At 54.5% G+C, this 20,223-nt stretch overlaps 1 protein-coding gene across 1 annotated transcript; it reads left to right on the forward strand.

The window, feature by feature from the left end:
• Window positions 1–3,333: 3,333 nt before the first annotated feature.
• MAP1LC3A (microtubule associated protein 1 light chain 3 alpha) lies at window positions 3,334–20,217 on the forward strand. The gene is made up of 4 exons (XM_017836472.1): window positions 3,334–3,442; window positions 13,344–13,399; window positions 19,092–19,198; window positions 19,742–20,217. The coding sequence occupies exons 1-4, from the start codon at window positions 3,403–3,405 to the stop codon at window positions 19,902–19,904; spliced, it is 366 nt and encodes a 121-aa protein (XP_017691961.1). The 5' UTR covers window positions 3,334–3,402; the 3' UTR covers window positions 19,905–20,217.
• Window positions 20,218–20,223: the final 6 nt, after the last annotated feature.

The following is a 20,223-nucleotide window of genomic DNA, read 5'->3' on the forward strand; positions in this document are numbered from 1 at the left end:
AGCTGAAGAACGACAACTTCTATTTAGTTACTTGCTATGGAGAAAAAGTGTCTTGGATCAGGAGCATCAGAGGGTCACAGAGCTCTGACCTGCAGCAATTTTCCTGTATGTAAGTTTAGGGGAGAATTTCACTTTCTTTAAGTTACCTTAAATAGGGCCAAAAAAGAGATGGATGGAGTTGAGCTTCTTGTCCTGTGCTTGCTGAGTCTGGGCCTGGTCATTGGTATGGTAAAACCATTGTCAAATTGAGGAAGAGCAGAAAAACGAGCATGATGGTTCCAGTCCTTTTTCCTGGGCAGAAAGCACATGGATCACAGGATGGCCTGAATAGCCTGTGCCCCTGTGCCTGGGAGCTGCTCTGTGGACGGGCTGGGGACTGACCTGGTTTGCTCTCTTGGAGAGGTCAGTTTTGGTGCATCCCTCACTGAAGGCAGAGGGATGTGGAAAACAAGCCCTGACACATTACCAAGGTAGTGAAAGGGAGTTTGGGGAGTGGCTCTGGGCCATGAACAGCAGCCCTTGAGGCCCAAGGACGTGCTCTCCTGTGCTGACCCTGCTCCAGGAGAAGGCTCTGGCAGAGGAATGGAGGTGACCCTGCAAAAGCTTGGCTTGTAGACACTCATCTTCTGAGGAGCTTGTGTTGGCTCCAGTGCCCTCCCAAGCAACTCTTCATCTGCCCAAGGTGGCTGATGACAGTGCTCCTCCTCACTCAGGAGCTGTGGCTGCCCCATCCCTGGAAGTGTCCAAGGCCAGGTTGGACGGGGCTTGGAGCAACCTGGGCTGCTGGAAGGTGTCCCTGCCCATGGCAGGGGGTGCAGTGAGATGAGCTTTAAGGTCCCTCCCAACCCAAACCATTCTGTGGTTTGTTTGATCTCAACACTTACATGTAACTACATCTCTAGGGCATGAAGGCAGAGCCCCTCTCACTGCTGGGCTGTACTCGTGTGGGCAGAGCTGCAGCAGCTCCTCAGAGCCCTGTCAGCGGCAGGAGAAGCAGAGGCAGCCGGGGCTGTGCAGGGGCCAGAGCTCAGACACTGCCCTGCCAGCACAGGCCTGAGCATCAACACAATTCTGCTGAAGAAAACACACTCTAACAGCATCACAGGATTTCTCTGGGGACATTTCCCTCGCTGGTGTGGCTCCACAAGCACCCAGGAGTGCTCCTGGTCAGCACAGGTTACCCTGTTGGAACGCTGGCAGGTGGGAAGCTCCTTGCTGGTTCCAGGTCGTGTCAAGACAGCTCACTGGTGCCTTTACCTTTGAGTGCTCCAGGGGGGTTGGGATCTGAAATGCACCTCCTTAAGTGAGGAGTTTTGCCAATGGCATCAGTTAGACCAGGCAGGAGAGGCACTAATGTGTGCAGGGTTGATCAGGAAGCTGAGGGCTGAAGGAAGGGGTGTATAAATCACGTTGTGCTGTATTAGAAGTAAAACTTCCTTGATCGATGTCCCATTTCTGTAAGCACCTTAACATGCTAAGAAGCTCCAGAGCTTCAATGAAATGGGGTCTTTTCTCCTTCTCCAAGTGTATGAATAATCTTCTGTGGAATTATGGCCCCAGTCCTGCAACAAGGTCTGCATGGATAAAACCACTATATTGGAAACCACTATATTGGAAAGAGTTCCACATTCCTCCCATCGAAAAGGGGTTCACACTTTATAGCAATAAATAGTAAACCCCTTTGCCTGAGGACACAGTGTGTAAGGTTCACCTTTCCATGTCTGATTCATCATTCCTGCTTTCCCTTAGGTATTCTCTGATTAACAGGACCTATATCAGAGATTAATGTCTCTCCCTGTATCTTAATTATGAAAATGAGTCTGAAGAGATTACACTTCCTTACCAGCATGGGCTTATTTAACTACTGCTTGGTCAAGGAAAATCCATGGCATTGGCCATGAAAGTGTTTCCTTTCTTGGGTAAATTTAACAAGGAGAAAAGAATTTGTTCAACTCTCATTAAACATATTTTTCTTTTAATTGATGACACAAGAATCAGAGCAGTTCTTTACCAGCCTGCATCTTTCATGTCCTTTTTTTACCAAGGCTGTACTTAATCCTTTAACATTTTGCATTCACTCGTGTTTGGTGCCAATTCACTGTAGCAATGAGACCTTGCTCCAACATGATACACTCCTGTTGCAGTGTACAGCGAGGAGGGATGTTAAACCTGGTTCTTGGTGAAGCACTGACGCTGTGTTTGCAGTTGTTTTTGATTCATTTACCAGCTCCAGAAATAGCTGCCCTATTTGTAGTTGTGCTGCGGGCTTTGAAATATTCAGCACAGCCGTGGCTCTGGATGCAGCAGGGAAAACGAGGGGCTCGTTAGCTGGTAGATGATTGGGGAGACGTGGGAATTGCAAATGTCTGAGTGTCTGTGTGAGGGCGGTTCGTGTCCAGATTTGCTGTCTGGAATCTCCCAGGCACAGCCCCGGTTGGAGCTGTCTCAGCTGTATCCCTGCACAGTCCTTCCCCTCCACCCACCTCACTCCAGCAGCGTTTCCTCCCAGTGACACCTGGAAGGTGTTTGATCCAAGATGTCCAGAAGAAGCCACTGCAGGCCAGAGTCACGGACACCTGTGTCCTGTGAGCACCTCTGGAAATCCCAGCCCAGGTGTCCTCCTGCTGCCTTCTCTGGTGTGCTGCTCTGAACAGTGCAGGTGTTTGGGGTCACCTCTGATGGACCGCTGTGTCCCCTCAGGGGGTGGTGATGCTCTGCCATGGGGTTCCTGCTGACTGGGCACGGCTGGCCCCGTGTCACCAGCAGCCCTGTCTCGTGTTGGGGGCTCATAAAAAAGAGGGAGAGTGACTTATTACACGGGCAGAGAGTGATGACAGGACAAGGGGGGACCGATTTGGACTAAAAGAGGAGAGTTTTAGATTAGATATTGGGAAAAAATCCTTCCCTGTGAGGGTGGGGAGGCCCTGGCACAGGTTGCCCAGAGAAGCTGTGGCTGCCCCTGGATCCCTGGAAGTGTCCAAGGCCAGGTTGGACGGGGCTTGGACCAACCTGGGACAGTTGAAGACCTTCCAGGGATGAGCTTTAAGGCCCCTTCCAGCCCAACCCAACCCGTGATTCCATGATTTTCACAGCATTCCCAGGTCACTGTCACCCCTTCCAACCCAAGCCAACCCGCGATTCCATGATTTCCATGGCACCCCAGGTCAGTGTCGCCCCTTCCAACCCAACCCAGCCCCGTGATCCCACGATTCCCACGGCATTCCCACGGCATTCCCACGGCATTCCCACCCCGGGTCCCTGCAGGGGCAGCCCCGCGGGGCGGGCGGTGGGCGGGGCGATGGGCGGGGCCGCGGGCGGGCGAGGCCCCGCCCCCCGGGCGTGCGGCGGTGACGTCAGGCGGCGCAGCGCAGGCAGCGGAGCGGCCGTGCCGGTGCCGCCGCGATGCCCTCGGACCGGCCCTTCAAACAGCGCCGCGCCTTCGGTGAGGGGGCCGCGCCCGGAGGGGAGGCGGGGAGGGATGGCGGATGGATGGACGGACGGACGGTCGGGTGGACGGGGGATCAGCGGGTCTGCCCCGCGCCCCCCCCGCGCTGCCCCCCGGCCGCGGGCGGTGCCCGGAGGGGCGGCGGGGCCGCAGCAGCCGCCGCGCGCTGATGTCACTTCATCCCCGCTCCGGGGGGGCCGCGCCCGCCCGGCAGAGCCCGGCGGTGTCGGGGGTCCCCGCGCCACCCCCGTGTCCCCTCCTGTCCCGGGAGGTCACCGCGAGCGGCCGCGGAGCCCGCAGGGCGGGATCCCCCCGGTGGCGGTCGGGAGGGGCATGTCGGGGTGTCGCTCCCGGCGGTGGTCGGGAGGGACATGTCGGGGTGTCGCTCCCGGCGGTGGTCGGGAGGGGGATGTCGGGGTGTCGCTCCCGGCTGTCAGAGCAACAGCGACCCCCCCCCCAAAATCGCGTCCCCGCGCCCCGTCCCGCCCCGCGGTGGGCTGGTTGGCGGTTCCCGAGCGCCGCACACCCTCTCCGCTGGCCCTTGGGACCCAGAGGGGTCAGGGATCGCCCCGTACCCAGCCCTTTGTCAGAGGGGCGCGGTGGGCAGGCTCAGAAGGTGGGGAGGTGACCGTAGAAAGTCCCAGATTTTATCGCCAGACCCCACAGTGGGGTCAGACGGAACATCAGTCGCTGTTGCTGTTGCCCTTTGCCAGCTGGCGCGGGGAGGGCTCCGTGTTCCTGGCAGGTCACAGCCCTGGGGGGTATCAGTTGAGCTTTGCTGTCTGTGTAACGCCGAAATCGGTGTTTTCCTGTCGAACAAAGCCTCGTGTTGTGCCAGTTACTGCCCAAACGCAGGTGAGGGCGTGTTCCCTACGTGAGTTTTAAAATTGGAGCTTTTTTCCTGCTGAAAACTGCTGATCCAGACCCTCGCTGCTCTCTTGGAAACTGTAAATATTTGGTATTTTCTTGGCACAACCCTTCCGGCCTTGAATGCTTACCCAGCCCTCCCCTGCCAAGGGAACACGCACAAACAAGAACCAGACGAAGCCTGGGTGCCCCGGGGTGCTCACTGGGACCCTGCTGTGTTCTCCTAAACCACGTATTAAAAGCAGTGAAATCCTAAATCAGCCCCTTCGTAACTACCTACTGCTAAACTGGTGAGAATCAGCTTATTATGGTCAGGAGGAGTCTGGTTTGCCTTTGTGGATCACTCAGACTCTGTGAGCCAGAAAGAAAACAAAATCCAAGGCTCAGAGTACTTGAAAGAAAGCAGGATTAAAATAGCCCCGGAGGGACGGAGGGGGGTGAGGGAGTTTGGTGCCGGCAACTGCAAGTGCTCCTTGTTTCTCTGTACTTTCCTCTGCCCTTTTGCTCTCTCAGCTGACTGGGCTGCAGAGCTGAGCCAGGAGGAGGAGGAGGAGGAGGCCTGGCAGCCCCCGCAGTTGCTTTGGGTCAGGGCTGTAATTGCTCTGTTGGAGAAAGTAAATACGGCTTGTTTTTGTCTTTGAATCATTACACAACAGGAGCAGGAAGCGATTGTTTACAATGCAGTTGGAGGGGCTGGTGGAAAACATCACCAGCGACTCTGTGCCCTCAGAATGGCTTAATTTTTAAGGCTTCGAAACTTTACAGAAGTGGAACAGTTCCAAAAAGCCAGCGAAAAGGCAGAGTCAGGGATATGGCTGTTTACAAAAGGCACCCAGACTCCGGTTTCATGGCAAGTGGCTGCCTTAGCTCTTGGTCTGCCACCCCTCAGTGAAGATTCTGCTTTCTTCAATGCTGGTTTTCCCCATTCTTGTATTTTTGCGATTTGTTTTTCTGTTAATTTCTCCTGCTTGTTCATCTGCTTTGCCCTTGGGTCTCTCCTGAGAGAAATTTCCTGTTTGTTTTCTAATCATTCGTTATGGACTTGAAAAGGGGACTGGCTGGGAAGTGGCTGGGGTTTGATCCAAGGAGTGTGGAGGGCGCGGAGCACTGACCCCTCCTGTGAGCTGAGGTGCTGCCAGTGGTGGGATTGGGGCTCTGAGAGCTGGTCCTTGTAAGGTCTGCAGCAGAGTGTCCTTGGGGGTAAAATCTGACAGTACCCTCTGCATCCGTGTGCTGCAGACGCTGAGGCATATTCAGATCCACTGGAGGAGTCCAAAACAATTCCCAGAACAAAGCTGTGGCCTGTGTCAGAGGAACAGGGTGTCCTGGCAGCAGCAGGAGCGTGTGGCTGCCTGACACCGCTGCACTTCCTGAAAAGAGTCCTTGGGAGCGTTGTCCCACTGCTCCTGAAGTGGGGGTTTGGATCAGGCTGCCAGCTGTGTGTTCAGTGCACACATAACCAGCGTGGTCACGGCCGTGGGCCTGGATGTTGGACTGTCAGGAGAACCAGGAGCAGCTCGGCCCCGTGCCCCAGTGTCCCGCTGGCACAGAGGCAGGAGCACACGGACACGTGGGGGGGCAGCTGGAACCCCTGGCCTGGTGACAAACGCCAGGGTTTGACCTCAGCCTCTCTGCACTGCATATCCCCCATCCCAGGTCCCGTCCTCCGGGAGATCTGCCTTTAGTTCTGGGAAACCACTTCTCTTCAGAGGAAAGGCAGCCGTGGGTGTGGAGCTGAATTCCCCATGGCTCTGGGGAACAGTGAAATGTTGAAGTCCCTGGGGATTCATCCTGTGTGAGCCAGCCATGCCTGTCCCTGTGTAGGGACCAGCAGTGGATGAATTGTCTGCTTCTCACACCATCCACAACAGTTCATCTTGGTGTTGGCTTGGAAAAGCATGTGGAACTTGGTGTGAGGTTGCTCAGTGAGCCCTCCCTGGTCCTGAGCTGGCCCTCAGAGTGTCCATGCACTGGCAGTTGTGCTTTGAGAGCTGGGATTCCTTGAGAGGAGGCTGCTGGTGGGAGCTGCTGCTCAGCTGCCTGTGTCTTGGATTAATTACCGAGGACATTCTGTGACATGACTGGATGTGGGGTTAATTATCAGCGCTGAAGAAAATACTGCTGCAAGAGGAACTGAACAAGCTTCCAGAACAAATGCCAGCCAGACATGTAGGCCACGAATTTTGATTTTTTTATTTATTATTATTATTCTTTTACGTAACACAAGGTCCTGACTGGCAGCCAGGAACAATAAAACCTGTGTGTGTTTTGTTCGTTACTTAATACTTTCTTCACTACAAAAACTTCAGCTCTCCCCCTGAGCCAGCAGGGTGGAGACTGGTGAATCCAGGAGCTGTCAGGCTGGGAGGCTCTGCCATCGAGGAGCCATGAGCCATGGATAAGTCATGTCCCTTGGCTTTGGTGTTCCTTCTGTGGTCAGCCCCAGTGGGCATCAAGGTCAGGAGAGTCACTTGGAGGTCTCTCGGTGTGTCACCCTGCTCATGTGGCATTCTGAGGTCGACCTGCAGCTCTAAACACCTCCAGCTCTGTGCTCATGCAGTTGTTTGCTGCCTGTTGTGCTCAGAAGGTGGTTTGGAAATAGGCTGTGAGAGGAAATGAAGGGATAAATTCCAGACTCGTGTCCGGCGCAGCTGCCCAGAGAGGCCCTGGAGCCCGTGCGTGTCCAGGCTTGTTTGTGCACAAATAGCAGCGACCCGGGCAGGGCAAAGGCCCTTGGTGCTTGCACGTGCATGGTGGGCTGCACCAAAATACAGCCCTGGCAGGAGTGCCTGGCCTTTGTCTGAGCAATTTGAAGCATCCTGAGTAGTTCTGAGAAATCTGAGTGCGTTCCTGCTGTCTTGGAGGCTTATGGTTGTGAAGGTTGTGCAGGTGGAAGGTCACACTGGAGCTGGAGGGAACCCTTGCAGAGCAGCCTCCTGAGGGCTTGTGCAGAAGGAACTTGCTGCTCTTTTTCCAAGAACAGTGAAACTGTGATTAAATGCTGAGCAAAAAGCCAGTTGCTTACCTGGAACTCTGATGTAAATACTCTGTTTGGCATCCTGAGGTGGCACAGAAGGTGTTTGCCCCCCATGCTCAGGGGATGCAGTGAGTTTTAAGCTTTTTGGATGATGGAGGTCCACTGCTCATCCTGCACATGGAATCCCAGAATGGTTTGGGCTGGAAGGGACCTGAAAGCCCATCTCGTTCCACCCCCTGCCATGAGCAGGGACACTTTCCATAGCCCAGGTTGCTCCAAGCCCCCTCCAACCTGGCCTTGGACACTCCCAGGGATGGGGCAGCCACAGCTTCTCTGGGCAACCTGTGCCAGGGCCTCCCCACCCTCACAGGGAAGAATTTCTTCCTAATATCCCATCTAACCCTGCCCTCTGGCAGTTTAATGCCATTCCCTCTTGTCTTGTCAGTGCAGTGGTGCTGTGCAACCAGAGGACAAGTGTCTTGACAGGAATTTGGAGTTCACAGTTGTTGTGTGGCTCTGCTTGGTCATGAGATGAGTCCTTACCATGGATTTGCCAGATGCAAATTCCTGGAGCCAGGCTCGAAATCATATCCATTACATTTTGAAACTGCTAAAAAATATGAAGGTGTTTCTTCTTTGTGTTTTAAAATCCATTTTCAAGCTCTACTGTGGAGCCAGGAATATTGGGAACTTATGCAAATGAAGAAGGCTGCTGAGATCCTTCTGCAGTCACAGGGCCCCAGGAGCCTGGTGTTCAGAAATCCTCCCAGACACGGCATATCTGGCAGCGCAGCTGGAGCGATGGGATGGATATTCATGGAGTCAGAGCATCCACTTCCATGCTGGCAATACCTTCTGAGGGCAGTGGAGCATCAGGCTCCACCTGTGCCATGATGAGACACGTTTTCTGTCCCTTCAAAGCCTTTAGATTCAGTGCAGTGTAGGTTTGGTCCTGAGTCATCCTGTCTGGAGCCCCCAGCTTTGCAGACAGGAGAATTAAATAAATTCAACAATCAGAATCACTGTCAGGTCTCTGCAGTCCTGCTGTCCCACATAGCCTAGGACAGACAGCCTTTTTTGGTGGGGAGGACAGATGTCCAGGACATGGTCAGCCTTGCACATTCTGCCCTCCCTTCCTGGATGTGGGAATCTCCTTTTGCTGCTCCTGCAGCACCACTGGCCTGAGGAGGAGCACTGGGCCAGGTCAGGTCAGGTGCTGGGTGAGCCATGACACAGGCACGAGGGTGTTTCCTGGTGGTTAGAGGTGTCTGGCCTTAGGGTGATGTGATACTACAGAAACAGTGAGTGATGTTCATCTGGAATGACCTGCGTGACTGGCCTGTGTCTTCAGTGCTTGCCAGCTCATCCCACACATATCCTGATTTCAAACCATCCAATTCCACCTCTCCTTGCAGAAAATCTCTCAGGGAGAGATCTGTGTTCTATAGCAGCCCTCTGCCCTGGGACTGACCACAGCAGCTTTTTGAAGAAACATGTTCATTTTTGGCTCTGCTTCAAACGTGAGGCAGATCCACCCCCAGGCAGAGTGTTTGTGTGGATGGCAGAGAGAAGGCCACAGCCTGCTGCAGGTGCCAGGGATATCTGCACACTCCCTCCATGCCACTGGCAGCTGCACCTGGAGCCCTGGGATGCAGGGAGAGGCTCATGGCTGCATTGCTGGTCTCTGCTTTGCTCTCCACACACAGCCCTTGCTCAGCTCAGGAGCTGTTGACCTGGCAGCACGTTGATGACGTTTCCAGGTGGTGTCTTTTCTCAATGGTGTTTTCCTAACAGCATTCCTGCTGCTCCTGCAGTCCCTCTGCTGCCCTGGGGCAGCACCAGTGCCTGACCAGTGTTGGTCTGGTGTCTCCTGAAGAACGGTGCCCCTTACGCAAGGGCGCTGCTGGAGAGCTCGCCGCGTGTTTTCCTTCTGTCCCACCATCTGGATCTTCTGCCTGCTGAGGCTCTTTTGCATCCAGGACTGTCCTTTCATCCCGTGTCTGCACAGTGCCCAGCACAGCGGGGACCTGGCTCCCGTGGCCAGGGTTCCTGGGCACTGCTGATAAAAAAGGTTAATGTTTGCAAAGTGAGGCTTGAAATTTTCCACTGTTCTCCTCAGCTGCTGTAATGATCTCATCCTGCATTGCCATGGGATACGCACGCGGCGTGCCTGCGTCTTTGGGAGAGCAGCTTGGGAAGGACCTCAGTCAAGAAAACAGCCAAGATTCTGGTGTTTTGGGCAATTTGCAGGCTTTGCTGTTGGTACTTAACAGTTGAAACAGCAGTTGGAGGAGAAATAGGCAATTTCCTGGTGTATGCAATGCTACAAAAATACTCCTGTCTTTCCATAGGCTCTAGCAGAGAATTTTCCCTGGGAATAACCAATGAAATTGTGTGGGTTTATCTTGCTGCCGTCCTGAGCTCTGACATCCCAGCACTGGGGGGAAGTCTGGCTTCCCTCGTGGCAGATGTGCGGTGCCCACCCCTGGAGCAGGGATGGGGCTCTTCCCTCTGCGTGCAGGTCACGGCTCTGTGCTCAGCTCCTTGGAACAGCAGCTGCCTGGAGCCCCTGCAGTGGAGCCCCTGAGCTGCTGCACTCAGGTGTGACGCTCTCCTTCCCCTCAGGGAGGAGGGACCACAGGAGAAGAATGTGGATAGGGACAGGGTTGTGTGAACAGTTCTGATTAGTTTTGCACATCAGATGAGGATTAACTGCACCAGGTGCTGCAGGAGAGGGGAAAGTCTCAACCTTGTGTTGAGAAAGTCACAGCTTTGGTTTGGGGGAGCTGCAGGAGGAGAACAAGGCTTGTAAAATCAGGCCTGTTGTGTGTGAAATGTGAGTGTGCAAACACTGAGTGCCAGGGTGGGGGATCATACCTGTCCACAGCTCAGGGGCTGGGCTGGCACCTCCAGACATGTCTCCCTCAAGTGCCCTTTAAGTGTTTTCCCTTTATTCCTCTGACTTAGATTTACTGTAAATACACTAAAATAAGGGTGGTATTTATAGCTGTTCCCGCTGTGTGATGTTGATGCTTTGATGAGTCACAGGATCAACCTCTCTCTCCCGGCTGAGGAGGGTGTGGGGGACCATCACCTACTTCTTGCTGGAGATCTCTTCTGCCTGAATTCTTGTGCACACAGAAATTACCCTCGTGCAGGGTTTGATGCAGCTTCTGCTGACTCCCAAGCCTGTTTCCTTGGCTATCCAAGGCAAGGATGGGACTGAATGTGCTCCTTAGCAGAGCTCCAGGTGTCCCAGAAACTTCAGCCAGCGTGTTCAGGCACCTGAACACCTTGGGTGGAGTTGCTCCCAACTGCCTTCCCGAATGAAGTTTCTGAAATGGGCATTTCCAGGGCAGAGGAAGTGCAGGGCTTGAGGTGCTTGTAGTTGCAGTCACATGGACCTGCTGGAGGGATCCAGCAGCCCCTGGAGTAAAGCTGCACCTGCTGTCATTGCACTGTTGGTAACCTGCAGATCAGTCCCCTGGGCTCAGGAAGGCTCCAAATGCCCTGGACCCTGCTGGCCAAAGGGATCAGGCCCTGGGCACATGTCAGGTTTTAAAGGGTGGGAGAGGGAGCTGCCACTGCGGTCCAGCAGACTTGAGGGTAGCTGAGAGCTCTGTCACTGGTGGCTCATGCCCTTGATTCCTGCTGTGGAGTCAGCAAGATCTGGAAGGAGCATCCTGCAGCAGCAGCCTCTGCCCAAGGCACCTGGTCTGCTCTCCTCAGGGGACAAAGGGCTGGGGTGGGATCCTGAGGCACTGATGTGCAGCTGGATTGAGGATGGACCATTTTACTCTCTGTGTGGCATCTTTATCAGTGTGATGGGCAGGGGGCACCTCTGTCTCCTCTGTGGAAGTGAAGGTGGTGATGGCTTGTGCCATCTCCTTGTGCTGGAGTTGGTGGTGCTTCCAGGGAGCAGGAAGGGGTGTCTGGTGTGTGGGTGCCCTTTGGCAGGTGCATCCTGGGCTAGCTGGATGCTCTGAGATTATCTACATTTACTAGCCATGATAACAAACTCCTTCTCAGACCGTTCTCACCATTACCTGCATCACTGGGGCTTCTTGTGCAAACAGTTCTGTGACCCTGCAGGGCAGAGCATGAGGTCTAGGGAGTTCATGCACGTGGCCATCTGACAGGATTCAGAGAGAAGCAGGATAGGGTGGATACTAAAGCTGGGAAAACTGGCCAGCCAGGAGGACACAGCTCTGTTAACACCCAGAAGTCTGAGTTGGCTGCAGTCAAAGTGCCTGAAGTTCCTATGCTGGTAGGTTTTGTCTAGTCATGCTCTGGATCTCCAGCCTTTGGGATGCTCCATCCTGCTGCAGCCTGTCCACAGTGGACACGTGGGAGGGGGGCACTGCAGAGAGGGGCAGGTGCTTCTGCTCCATCTGGGTGCTGGGTTGGGTGCTGGGTGCTGCTGTCACTGTGTCCTTCAGCATTCCCAAAGAGGTGTCCCTGTACCAGCATCACGTGTGGTGCTGATGTCTGTGACTCCCTGCTGACTGGGACCTCGGGGGAAAACTGTCTGTGTCACAAGGATAACTCTGGATCCCTGGTGCATTGGATTGGGTGAAAAGGAGCCATGAGGAGCTGCATCTTCAGTCATAAACTCCAGAACAAATATGCCTGAATATTTCATGAAATCCAAATAATCTTGCTCTCTGTGTTGCTTGACTTGGAGTCCTACAGAATAAAAGGTCTAGCCATTCCTAGCAGAGGGATATTTTCCCCACAGAGGAGGCAGAAATGGTGCTCAAAAGCATTTGTGGTTTGGTGATTTTGTGGCCTCGTGGCCTCTAAAGAAACTCCAGTCTCTTCCTAAAGTTGCTTCTAGCCAAATTCAATGTATAAACAATAAGGATTTATTGAGTGCTCGGAGGAGAAATGCTCGGCGTTTCTGGGGAGAAAACACTCAAACACAGGTGCTTATCCTGCCCTCCATGATCCTGGTGGGTCATGAGGAATGGGGGCTGTGTAAGCTGGGAAGAGGAGTTGGGCTGGAGCTGGTGTGTGTGGCAGGATGATCCAATGGTGGATCCTCTGATACCCAGATCTCACTTTTCCAGTCAGTGCTTAGTCACTGACCCTCACCCCCGGCTCACCCACCGTGATCTACAAAACTGCTTCCCCTGGGCACTTCAGGTGGGCTGCTGGAGGCTGTGAAGCACTTCCCAGAGGAGGTAATGCCAGGAGGAGTGTAGGTGTGTGGTGTCCCAGGAGGAGCACACACAGAGCTATACCTGGCTCTGGCACTGCTTCTTTGTGCTGCTTTGGGTTGTGGAAAGCAGAGAACCCTCTGCTAAAGCAGTGAGGGGCATGAGAATTCTCCTGCAAGCTGGAAGAGTGTGCAAGCTTTGTGTGCTGCCTGTTGTGCGTGTCAGTAAACATGAACTCTGGGAGCAAATGGGTTAGAAAGTGTGAGAACAACTGCAGGAAGTCTTTTAGTACGTTGGTCATCTCCTTGCTTAAGGTTTTCTTCCTGTATCCAGGTCTAGAAATACCTTCTGTCAGGCCAACAGCTGTTGTAGCTGCTCTGTAGATCTGTGCTAGTGAAGGAGTTCTTGGCAAGGTGTATCTCTTGTGGAGCCAGGCTCTGTGCCAGACAGTGCTTGGAAGTGCACAACAGGCAGAAGGAAATGGCTAAAACCCAGCCCCAGCTGGAGAATCATCTCCTTGGGGAGAGCATCCAGGAGACACAAAGAGCCTGGACTTGCCGAGCTCAGACCCCAAAGCTGTGCTGCTGGTGGATTTAGGTTAGTTTTGCTATCCTTATGGTCTCCTTTCATTTTGCTGGTTTCCAGGTGTGCTGCCCAGGTTTACCAGGCAGGGCGGTGCCTCCCATCCTGGAGGGGTTGGTTGGGGCAGTAGGAAGCAGTAAAGGGTTGGTCACTGGAGGCTGACCATGCCCAGAAGAGGCCTGGTGAGCAGACCTTGCATTCCTTGGGCAGTGTCCCTGTGTGTCAGTGTGTGGTTTGCAGGGTGGGTGCCTCAGCTCTGCCTGAGCTCCCCCACACAGGTGTCTCTAACCCCGTTTCTTTGCTCTCCCTCCAGCGGATCGTTGTAAAGAAGTTCAGCAGATCCGAGAGCAGCATCCAAACAAAATCCCGGTAAGTGATTGTTCTCACTGGGCTGTGGTAGACTTTGTTCTCAGGACTCCTCTGTGCTGCTGGGTGGCCTCCATGGGGCTCACAAAACTTTGCTCCCTGGAATCAACAGAGGATGGTCTCCATGAGCCTCCAGTGCCTTGTGTGTGCCAGCTGCTCCACAGCAGACACGTTCTGTGCAGTGCAAAGTGCAGGCTGCCCCTAAAGCCTCGTGTCTGCCCTAGAGGCAGGGGACTGATTTGCTCTCAAATCTATTTCCAAGCTAGTGCAGCAGGAGAAAACTCTGAAATGTCCTTTTTTTGGGTTGTAGTAGCTTCTTGACTTCTGGATGACCTGGTAAAGATTTCTCTCTGCCCAGAGAAAGGTGTGTGAGATGATCTTTGCTGTGTTGAAAACACAGAGGCTCTGTCAGGATCATTCATCCCCCTTCTGTGCTTTCCCAGCACCTGTTGTTGATGTGCCCAGGTGAGACCCCGTGACCTTCCTGCCCATGTCACACCTAATGCACCATGTTGCTCTCTGGCTGTGAGTGTGCTTTTGAGATTCTACCTGAGTATTTGCTTCTCTTCCTGAGAAGGTGGAGAACCTAGAGGAATGCCCCATTCTTTGGAAGTTTTCAAGGCCAGGCTGGATGGGGCTTGGAGCAACCTGGCCTAGGGTGTCCCTGCCCCTAGAGGGGGGGGTTGGAACTAGACAGCCTTTAAGGTCCCTTCCAACACAAATGATTCCATGATTCCATGAAATTGGGGCTTGCTAAAGTTACTATTTGCGATACCATAGCATGTATGACCAAAAAATCAGGATGCATTCCTAGTTCAGCTCCCTCCCAAGTGTTGGATGAACATCAACCTTATCTTAAAATTGCAGACTGTCTCTCAGTATTTGGCCTTCAAGGCTGAATGTCTCAAACTGCTCCTGACCCATCCTAGTCCACTCCTGCCTCACTCTTACTTTGATTTTAGCACAGTGTCTTTCAGCCAAAAGAATTCTTTCTCTTCCTTCTCCCTCACCATCACTGTGGTGTCCATGTGTTGCCAGCTCAGCAGGGCAGGGCCTGCCCCTGGCAGCACACTGGGTACCAATACACCAGCTCATCAACACATTGATTGACCTCTGCTTTTAACACACTTTCAATGCCATTAGACTGGCTCTGTGTATCTCCAGGGCTGTGCCAGAGCTAAATGCAGTGCCTTCAGGCTCTGGCAGTAAGGCCAGGCTAGAAATAAGTTGTTCAAAAAATGCAGTCACTTGCATATATCAAGTGACTGTACAAATGTGTGTTGCCTGAGGAATGGACCAAAGGAGCCAGAGCTCTGCATCCACAGGCACAGTTTGGTGGCTTTATTGGGACGTGGTGGGAGAGCTCCCATGGCTGGAGTGCTCTTTGTGCTGGGGTCAGCACCACGTGCCCCAGGAGGAGGTTTCTGTGTCGTCAGGACCCAGCACTGGTGTGTTTGTGAGGGGAGCTCTGTGTGCAGAGGTTTGGCCGTGGCAGAGACCTGAGCTCTCCACTCTGCCCCTCGTTCAGTGCCCTGAGTGCCAGCACTGGGAGAGGACGAGGGGCTCGGCTCAGCCCTCAGCTGCTCTGCTCTCCTGGGCTGAGGGACACGGCAGGAGAGCACAGGACACGTTTAGCTGGAGCACTAAAAAGAATCAGGGGGTGAGAAGGCTGTTGAAGGCCTTGGGGGGTCCAGCCATGTTCGTGTCACTGGTGTCTCTAAAGGCCTGGCCACAGTTAGACCCCAACAGCAGTTTGGTGCTGTCTCTCCTGTTTCCCGAGGCAGAATTCCTGCAGGTGACTGTGCACAGGTGTCAGTGCTGGGCAGTGATCAGAGCCTTGTGCAGGGTGGAGCGTGGTGTGGGCACTGCTGTAGGTCTGAGCAGCACAGGGTGGGCAAACTGGCTGTGGGAAGGTTGTGGTCATCTCTGAAAGGCAGGAGCTGTGTTTGCCAAGTGACTGGCTTCCCTGGAGAGGCCCTTGGAATTAGCAGGGGGGTTTGAGCCCACAGCCTGGGGGAGTTGGGGAGATTGATGATGGGACAGGTCACACACACCCTTAGTGCTGACAGGAATCACAGCAAGGCACCTGCTGCCCTCCTGCATCTCCAGTTTCCACTCAGGGCCCTTGGGTGAGTCCCTTTTGCTTTGACAGGGGGCCAGGAGGATTTGCAGAGTGCATGGCCTGGCTGTGTGCCCAGGGAAGGGCATGTCTCTCCTGTTTCCATGAGTGTACTTCCAGAGGAGACTGAGGAAGGGGCTGTGCCACATGTACATGGAGGTCTGCGTGGGGAGAGGGCTGTGGTGTGTCTGTCTGAGCCCACCAGAGACAACCTGGACCCTGCCTGAGGCGTGGAGTTGTCTGCTTGTGTTTGAAGAGAAATCACATGCCAGGACACCTCACTGGCACAGGTGATTTGGAGACAGGCAGGAGCCAGGGGCTCCCCAGTGGTTCCCTGTCCACCTCGTGTCAGGGGCTCCTTTGTTGTCCCTACATTTCCCAGAGCTGGCTGTGCTTCCGTGGTGCAAAGTCCTGACCACAGGCACATGCAGCTCTTGCTGAGAAGGTGAGGTGGTTGTGTTGGCACTGAGGTGCTGCTCGAGCCCAGCTCTGCTGGGAAGGAATCTCTGGCTGCCCCTCACAGGGTGGTTCCTGCTCAGGCAGTCAGAGCAGGCAGAGAACTTCCAACCTTCTCGCTGGGACCCCCATCCACAGCCTCAGCAGATGTTTTAGATACCATCTGCTGCCCTGTTAGAGGGCATGGGGCCTGTGCCCACCCATTGCCCCTGCCTGCTGTCAGCCCCAGGGTTCTTTCTGGAGCCCACTGAACCCTCAGAGAGTCTGAAATCCCTGGAGAACAGTTTGTGCTGGGCAGTAACTGGAGCAAACCATTTCCCAAGGCCCTGCAATGGTTAATTCAGCCAGGCTGGTTGGTCATGGGCTGTACAGCTGCAGAGGGGACAGGGCCACCCCTCATGCTGGTAGGGAGGGCTGAGGGGGCGTTTGGGCTCTGGTTCATCTGAGCACCCACAGAGGAGCACAGAAAGGCAATGGCAGGTGGAGGGATCCCAGATATTGCCCTGTCCTGGAACAGTGGTGGTTGGAAACCTGAATTATGGACTCAGAGCAAGGGACAACTTTCTCTGGGTTCCTGGAGGGCTGTTCTGGGGAGCTGCAGACTCAGCGTCCAGGGCTGATGCAACTCCTGATGGGTCAACACGAGAGCACTTTTTGGACTGAGAGGGGTTACTGTGTCTGTTCCCACTAGAGGACCTGCACCCTGTTCCCACAGCTGGAGTGGCACAGGGTGGGACTTGTGCTGCCTGTGCTCGGGTGAGTGCTCTGTGTGTCTGTGTCAGCCTCTGCCTGGCCATGGATATCAGGGAGTGTGTTCATACACACGTTTGTGCCTGTGCCTGCTGGGAACACATTCTCAGCCTCGCTGCTGGTTGGACTTTGCCTCTGTCAGGCTGCCACATCTGGCCCCATTCCCTACCAAAATCCCTTTCCACCTCTCCAGACCAGCCCCAGAACAAGGGCTGAGTCTATAAATGCTGCCCAAACCCCTCCTGTGGTGGGACCAGGACCCAGGCTCTGCCCTAAGCCTTTCCACTTCCCACCTGTGCCCACTTGTGTGATTTCTGCAGAGATCTGTGATGGGTTCCCTGTGCAAGAGCAGGTGTCCCATGCTGAGGAAGCCCCTCTCCTGGAAGAGGATCTGGGATGGAAGATGGCTGTGCACACACACCCTGTGGCCAGAGGGATGTAACATTAGCATCTGATCATGTTTTTCCCTCCAGAGCAAGACAAGAACGTTTTGTCCATTGGCCACCTGTTCCCATAGCTGGGTTACCCAAATAGCAGCTTGTGTTCTGGGAACAGAAACTCTTGGAGCTGTTCTCCATGAGAGGCTCTGTGTGTGCTCAGGGCACGAGGCAGCTGCTGCTCTAAGAGCCAGGACATCCTTCCCAGCCCATTTTTGGATTAGTCAAGAGGCTTTTTTTGGGGGATGGAACTGGCTGGTAATGAGAGACATCTGCTCCTGCTCATATGAGAAATGAGGCATCACCCAGGTGTGCAGGGCCCCCTCTGCAGGTAGAGGTGGATGCACAGACAGCTGCTCTATAGCTGTTCTTTTGTGCAAACTGAAGGTCCCAGAGCTGCCTCCGTGTTTCTCAGTGGCCACAGCAGCATCCCTGCCTGTGGCTGGTGTGAGTGTCCAGCCCCTCGAGACCACTCCTCTCCCCACAGCCAGAGCACTGCCTTGTCCGTGTAAGGCTCAAGTTCTTTAGTCACGGCCCGTCCTGCAAAGGGCCAGAGGAGGTGTCCCTGCTGTTCCCTGGGGACCTTCACGTGCTGCTTGTCTGGCCCTCGGCTCCCTGGGTTCCCCTGGGCTGAGCTTCCCCAAGGTGGGCTCTGCAGAGGGTTTTCGGTGCAGAGCTCTCAGCAAGAGAGAGCTCCCTCATCCAGGCACTGCCTGCAGAGGGGCTTGGCCCATCCTGGTGGGCCCTGAGATCAGCCCTGAGGGGCTCCTCAGACATTCCCAGCTCACTGGTGACCCCGCAGCGTCCCGGCTGGAGTGTCAGCTCTGGCTTTGGGATAGGCTGGCAGGAGTTCCATTGCTGCTGCTGCCAGAGGGTGGGGTGGCAACAAAGGCTCAAGGGAAAGGGAAGTCGGTGTTCCCAGATGTTCCCTGGTCCTTCTGGCTCCGCAGAGCCATCTCCTGGGGATCCTCCTCTCTGCGTGCTGCTCCATCCCTCTGCTGCCCGCAGCCATTGGCAGTTTGAAGTACAAATTTCACTTGTAAATTTGGAAAGGACCTTGGAAAATAAATTATGGGAATTCCTTGCCTTATAGAGAAAAATAATGTTCAGTCTCAAGTGGGAGAGGGTGATGGGCTGATGAGTATCCAAGTGTCTCTCTGTGCAGAAAATAACTGTGTACTTGAGAGATGTGAGAATCAGAGCATTTCTGCAGCATGAACGGATTAAGCTGTGTAAGTTCTTTACTTATTTTAATTTTACCTACTAAATTAATTTACCTGTTTTAACTGCCTTCCACCTTATTCTCAGACTACAAATGGTACCTTTCCAGGTTTGGAACAGAAGTTGTAGCTGTTAAGCAGCAAAAGGCTTAACAGAAGAAAATCATTATTTATAATAGCAGGAAAATGGAAGAGCAATCACTGTTCAGCTGTTTCAGAATGTAGGGTGGTAAGAGCTTTCCTGGGCAGGAATTCTCACAGGGGAGGACAGGCTGGGCTGTCCCTGGGGTGATTCTGTGCAGGAGTGCCTGGGAAGCTCCTGCACAGTTGGGGTGGCACATGGGAGGAGTGGCCTTGCTTTCTGATCCTTCTTGGAGTCAGTGTGTCTGAGTGTTAACACAAGGAGTGGGACTGATGAAATCCAAACTCCCCCTTGCTGAAGGAATGCCCTGGGTGGCTTCAATGGGATTTCTAAAAACTGCTTGTTTAGGAATATCTGCAGCTGCTCCTGAGCAGGCAGAGTGATGCTGAATGGCAGCAGGAAGGAAAGGGGAAGAAAACTCTGCACCATGAGCTCAGTTCTGCAGCTCAAGCCAGCAAAACCTGTGGGTTTGGTCAGTCTGAAAGTGGTGTTGGATTTGTGTTTGGCCTTGAGGCCAGTGCGTGGGGGGCACTGTAAACATGACTAATTCTACCCCTGCCTTTCTCCCCAGGTCATCATTGAACGTTACAAAGGGGAGAAACAGCTGCCAGTGCTGGACAAGACCAAGTTCCTTGTCCCAGACCACGTCAACATGAGTGAATTGGTCAAAATAATCCGGTGAGTGGGGTGGCCTCAGCTGGTGTGCTGTGAACCTCTCCTCACCCATAGGTCACCCAGCACGGGGTGCTGGGGTGAGGGTGGGGCAGAGGCAGCTGCTGAGGGCAGGGATGGGGATTTGGCAGCCACAGCATCCTTGTGTGTGGTACGGACTGTTGGGGGACTGAGGGGGGCAGGTTCTTAGCACCTGCTGGAGGTCTGTGACCACTCCCTCATAGGGACAATCAAGAGCTGATGAGGGGGGCTTTAGTCCCCTCATTTTATCCTTCAGCTCAGAGGGAAGAGTCCCCTCTGTTTTGCCCTTGCCAGCAGCACTTGCAGAAGGGGGCTTTGTGAGTTCCTGAGTCAGGAGGCCTTGGAGCCCCGAGCTGCTTAGCTGGACTCACAGATACCACGTCCTGAGTGGTGACAGGAGGTCCTGAGGAGGTCCTGGCTGTGCAGGCCTGGCCCCAAGTGAACAGCGTTGCTGGGGAGGTGGAACTGCCTGTCAGGGGACCTGCCCCGGGTGGGCTGACCCTGCCCCTCCTGCCCTTGCCCCCACAGGCGCCGCTTGCAGCTGAATCCCACCCAGGCGTTCTTCCTGCTGGTGAACCAGCACAGCATGGTCAGCGTGTCCACCCCCATCTCGGAGATCTATGAGCAGGAGAAGGACGAGGATGGCTTCCTCTACATGGTCTACGCTTCCCAGGAGACCTTTGGCTTCTGAGGGCTGCTGAGGGGTGGCATGTGGAGACAGATGAACTGTGGCGCAGAGGCCCCCGGCCTCGGAAGACAACGCAGCCAGAGGCTCACCCGAGGGGGGCTGTGCTGACCCCCTTCCTCCCCCTCCCTCCCCTCCCCATCACCCTGTCACCAAAGAGGCTCGTGGCGCGTGTTGGACTCGCACAACCCTTCCCTTCCCCTCCGTGTAGGTCAGTCCCGCTCCCTCCGCACCCGCCTGCGCAGACCCCGCGCGGGGCCTCGGCTTCCCGTGTCCCCCCCTCTGTCCCCCCGTGTCCCCCCCGTGTCCCCCCCGTGTCCCCCCC

The sequence above is a fragment of the Lepidothrix coronata genome, unplaced genomic scaffold (genome assembly GCF_001604755.1).
Source record: "Lepidothrix coronata isolate B3197 unplaced genomic scaffold, Lepidothrix_coronata-1.0 Scaffold278, whole genome shotgun sequence".
Classification (NCBI taxonomy): domain Eukaryota; kingdom Metazoa; phylum Chordata; class Aves; order Passeriformes; family Pipridae; genus Lepidothrix; species Lepidothrix coronata.

What these genes read in the sequence shown, in the direction of transcription:
- MAP1LC3A (XM_017836472.1), top strand. Translation starts at nt 3,403, where the DNA reads ATGCCCTCGGACCGGCCCTTCAAACAGCGCCGCGCCTTCG. An exon ending in CAAACAGCGCCGCGCCTTCG is followed by an intron (nt 3,443 to 13,343) that starts GTGAGGGGGCCG and finishes CTCTCCCTCCAG; the next exon opens with CGGATCGTTGTAAAGAAGTT. An exon ending in GAATTGGTCAAAATAATCCG is followed by an intron (nt 19,199 to 19,741) that starts GTGAGTGGGGTG and finishes TTGCCCCCACAG; the next exon opens with GCGCCGCTTGCAGCTGAATC.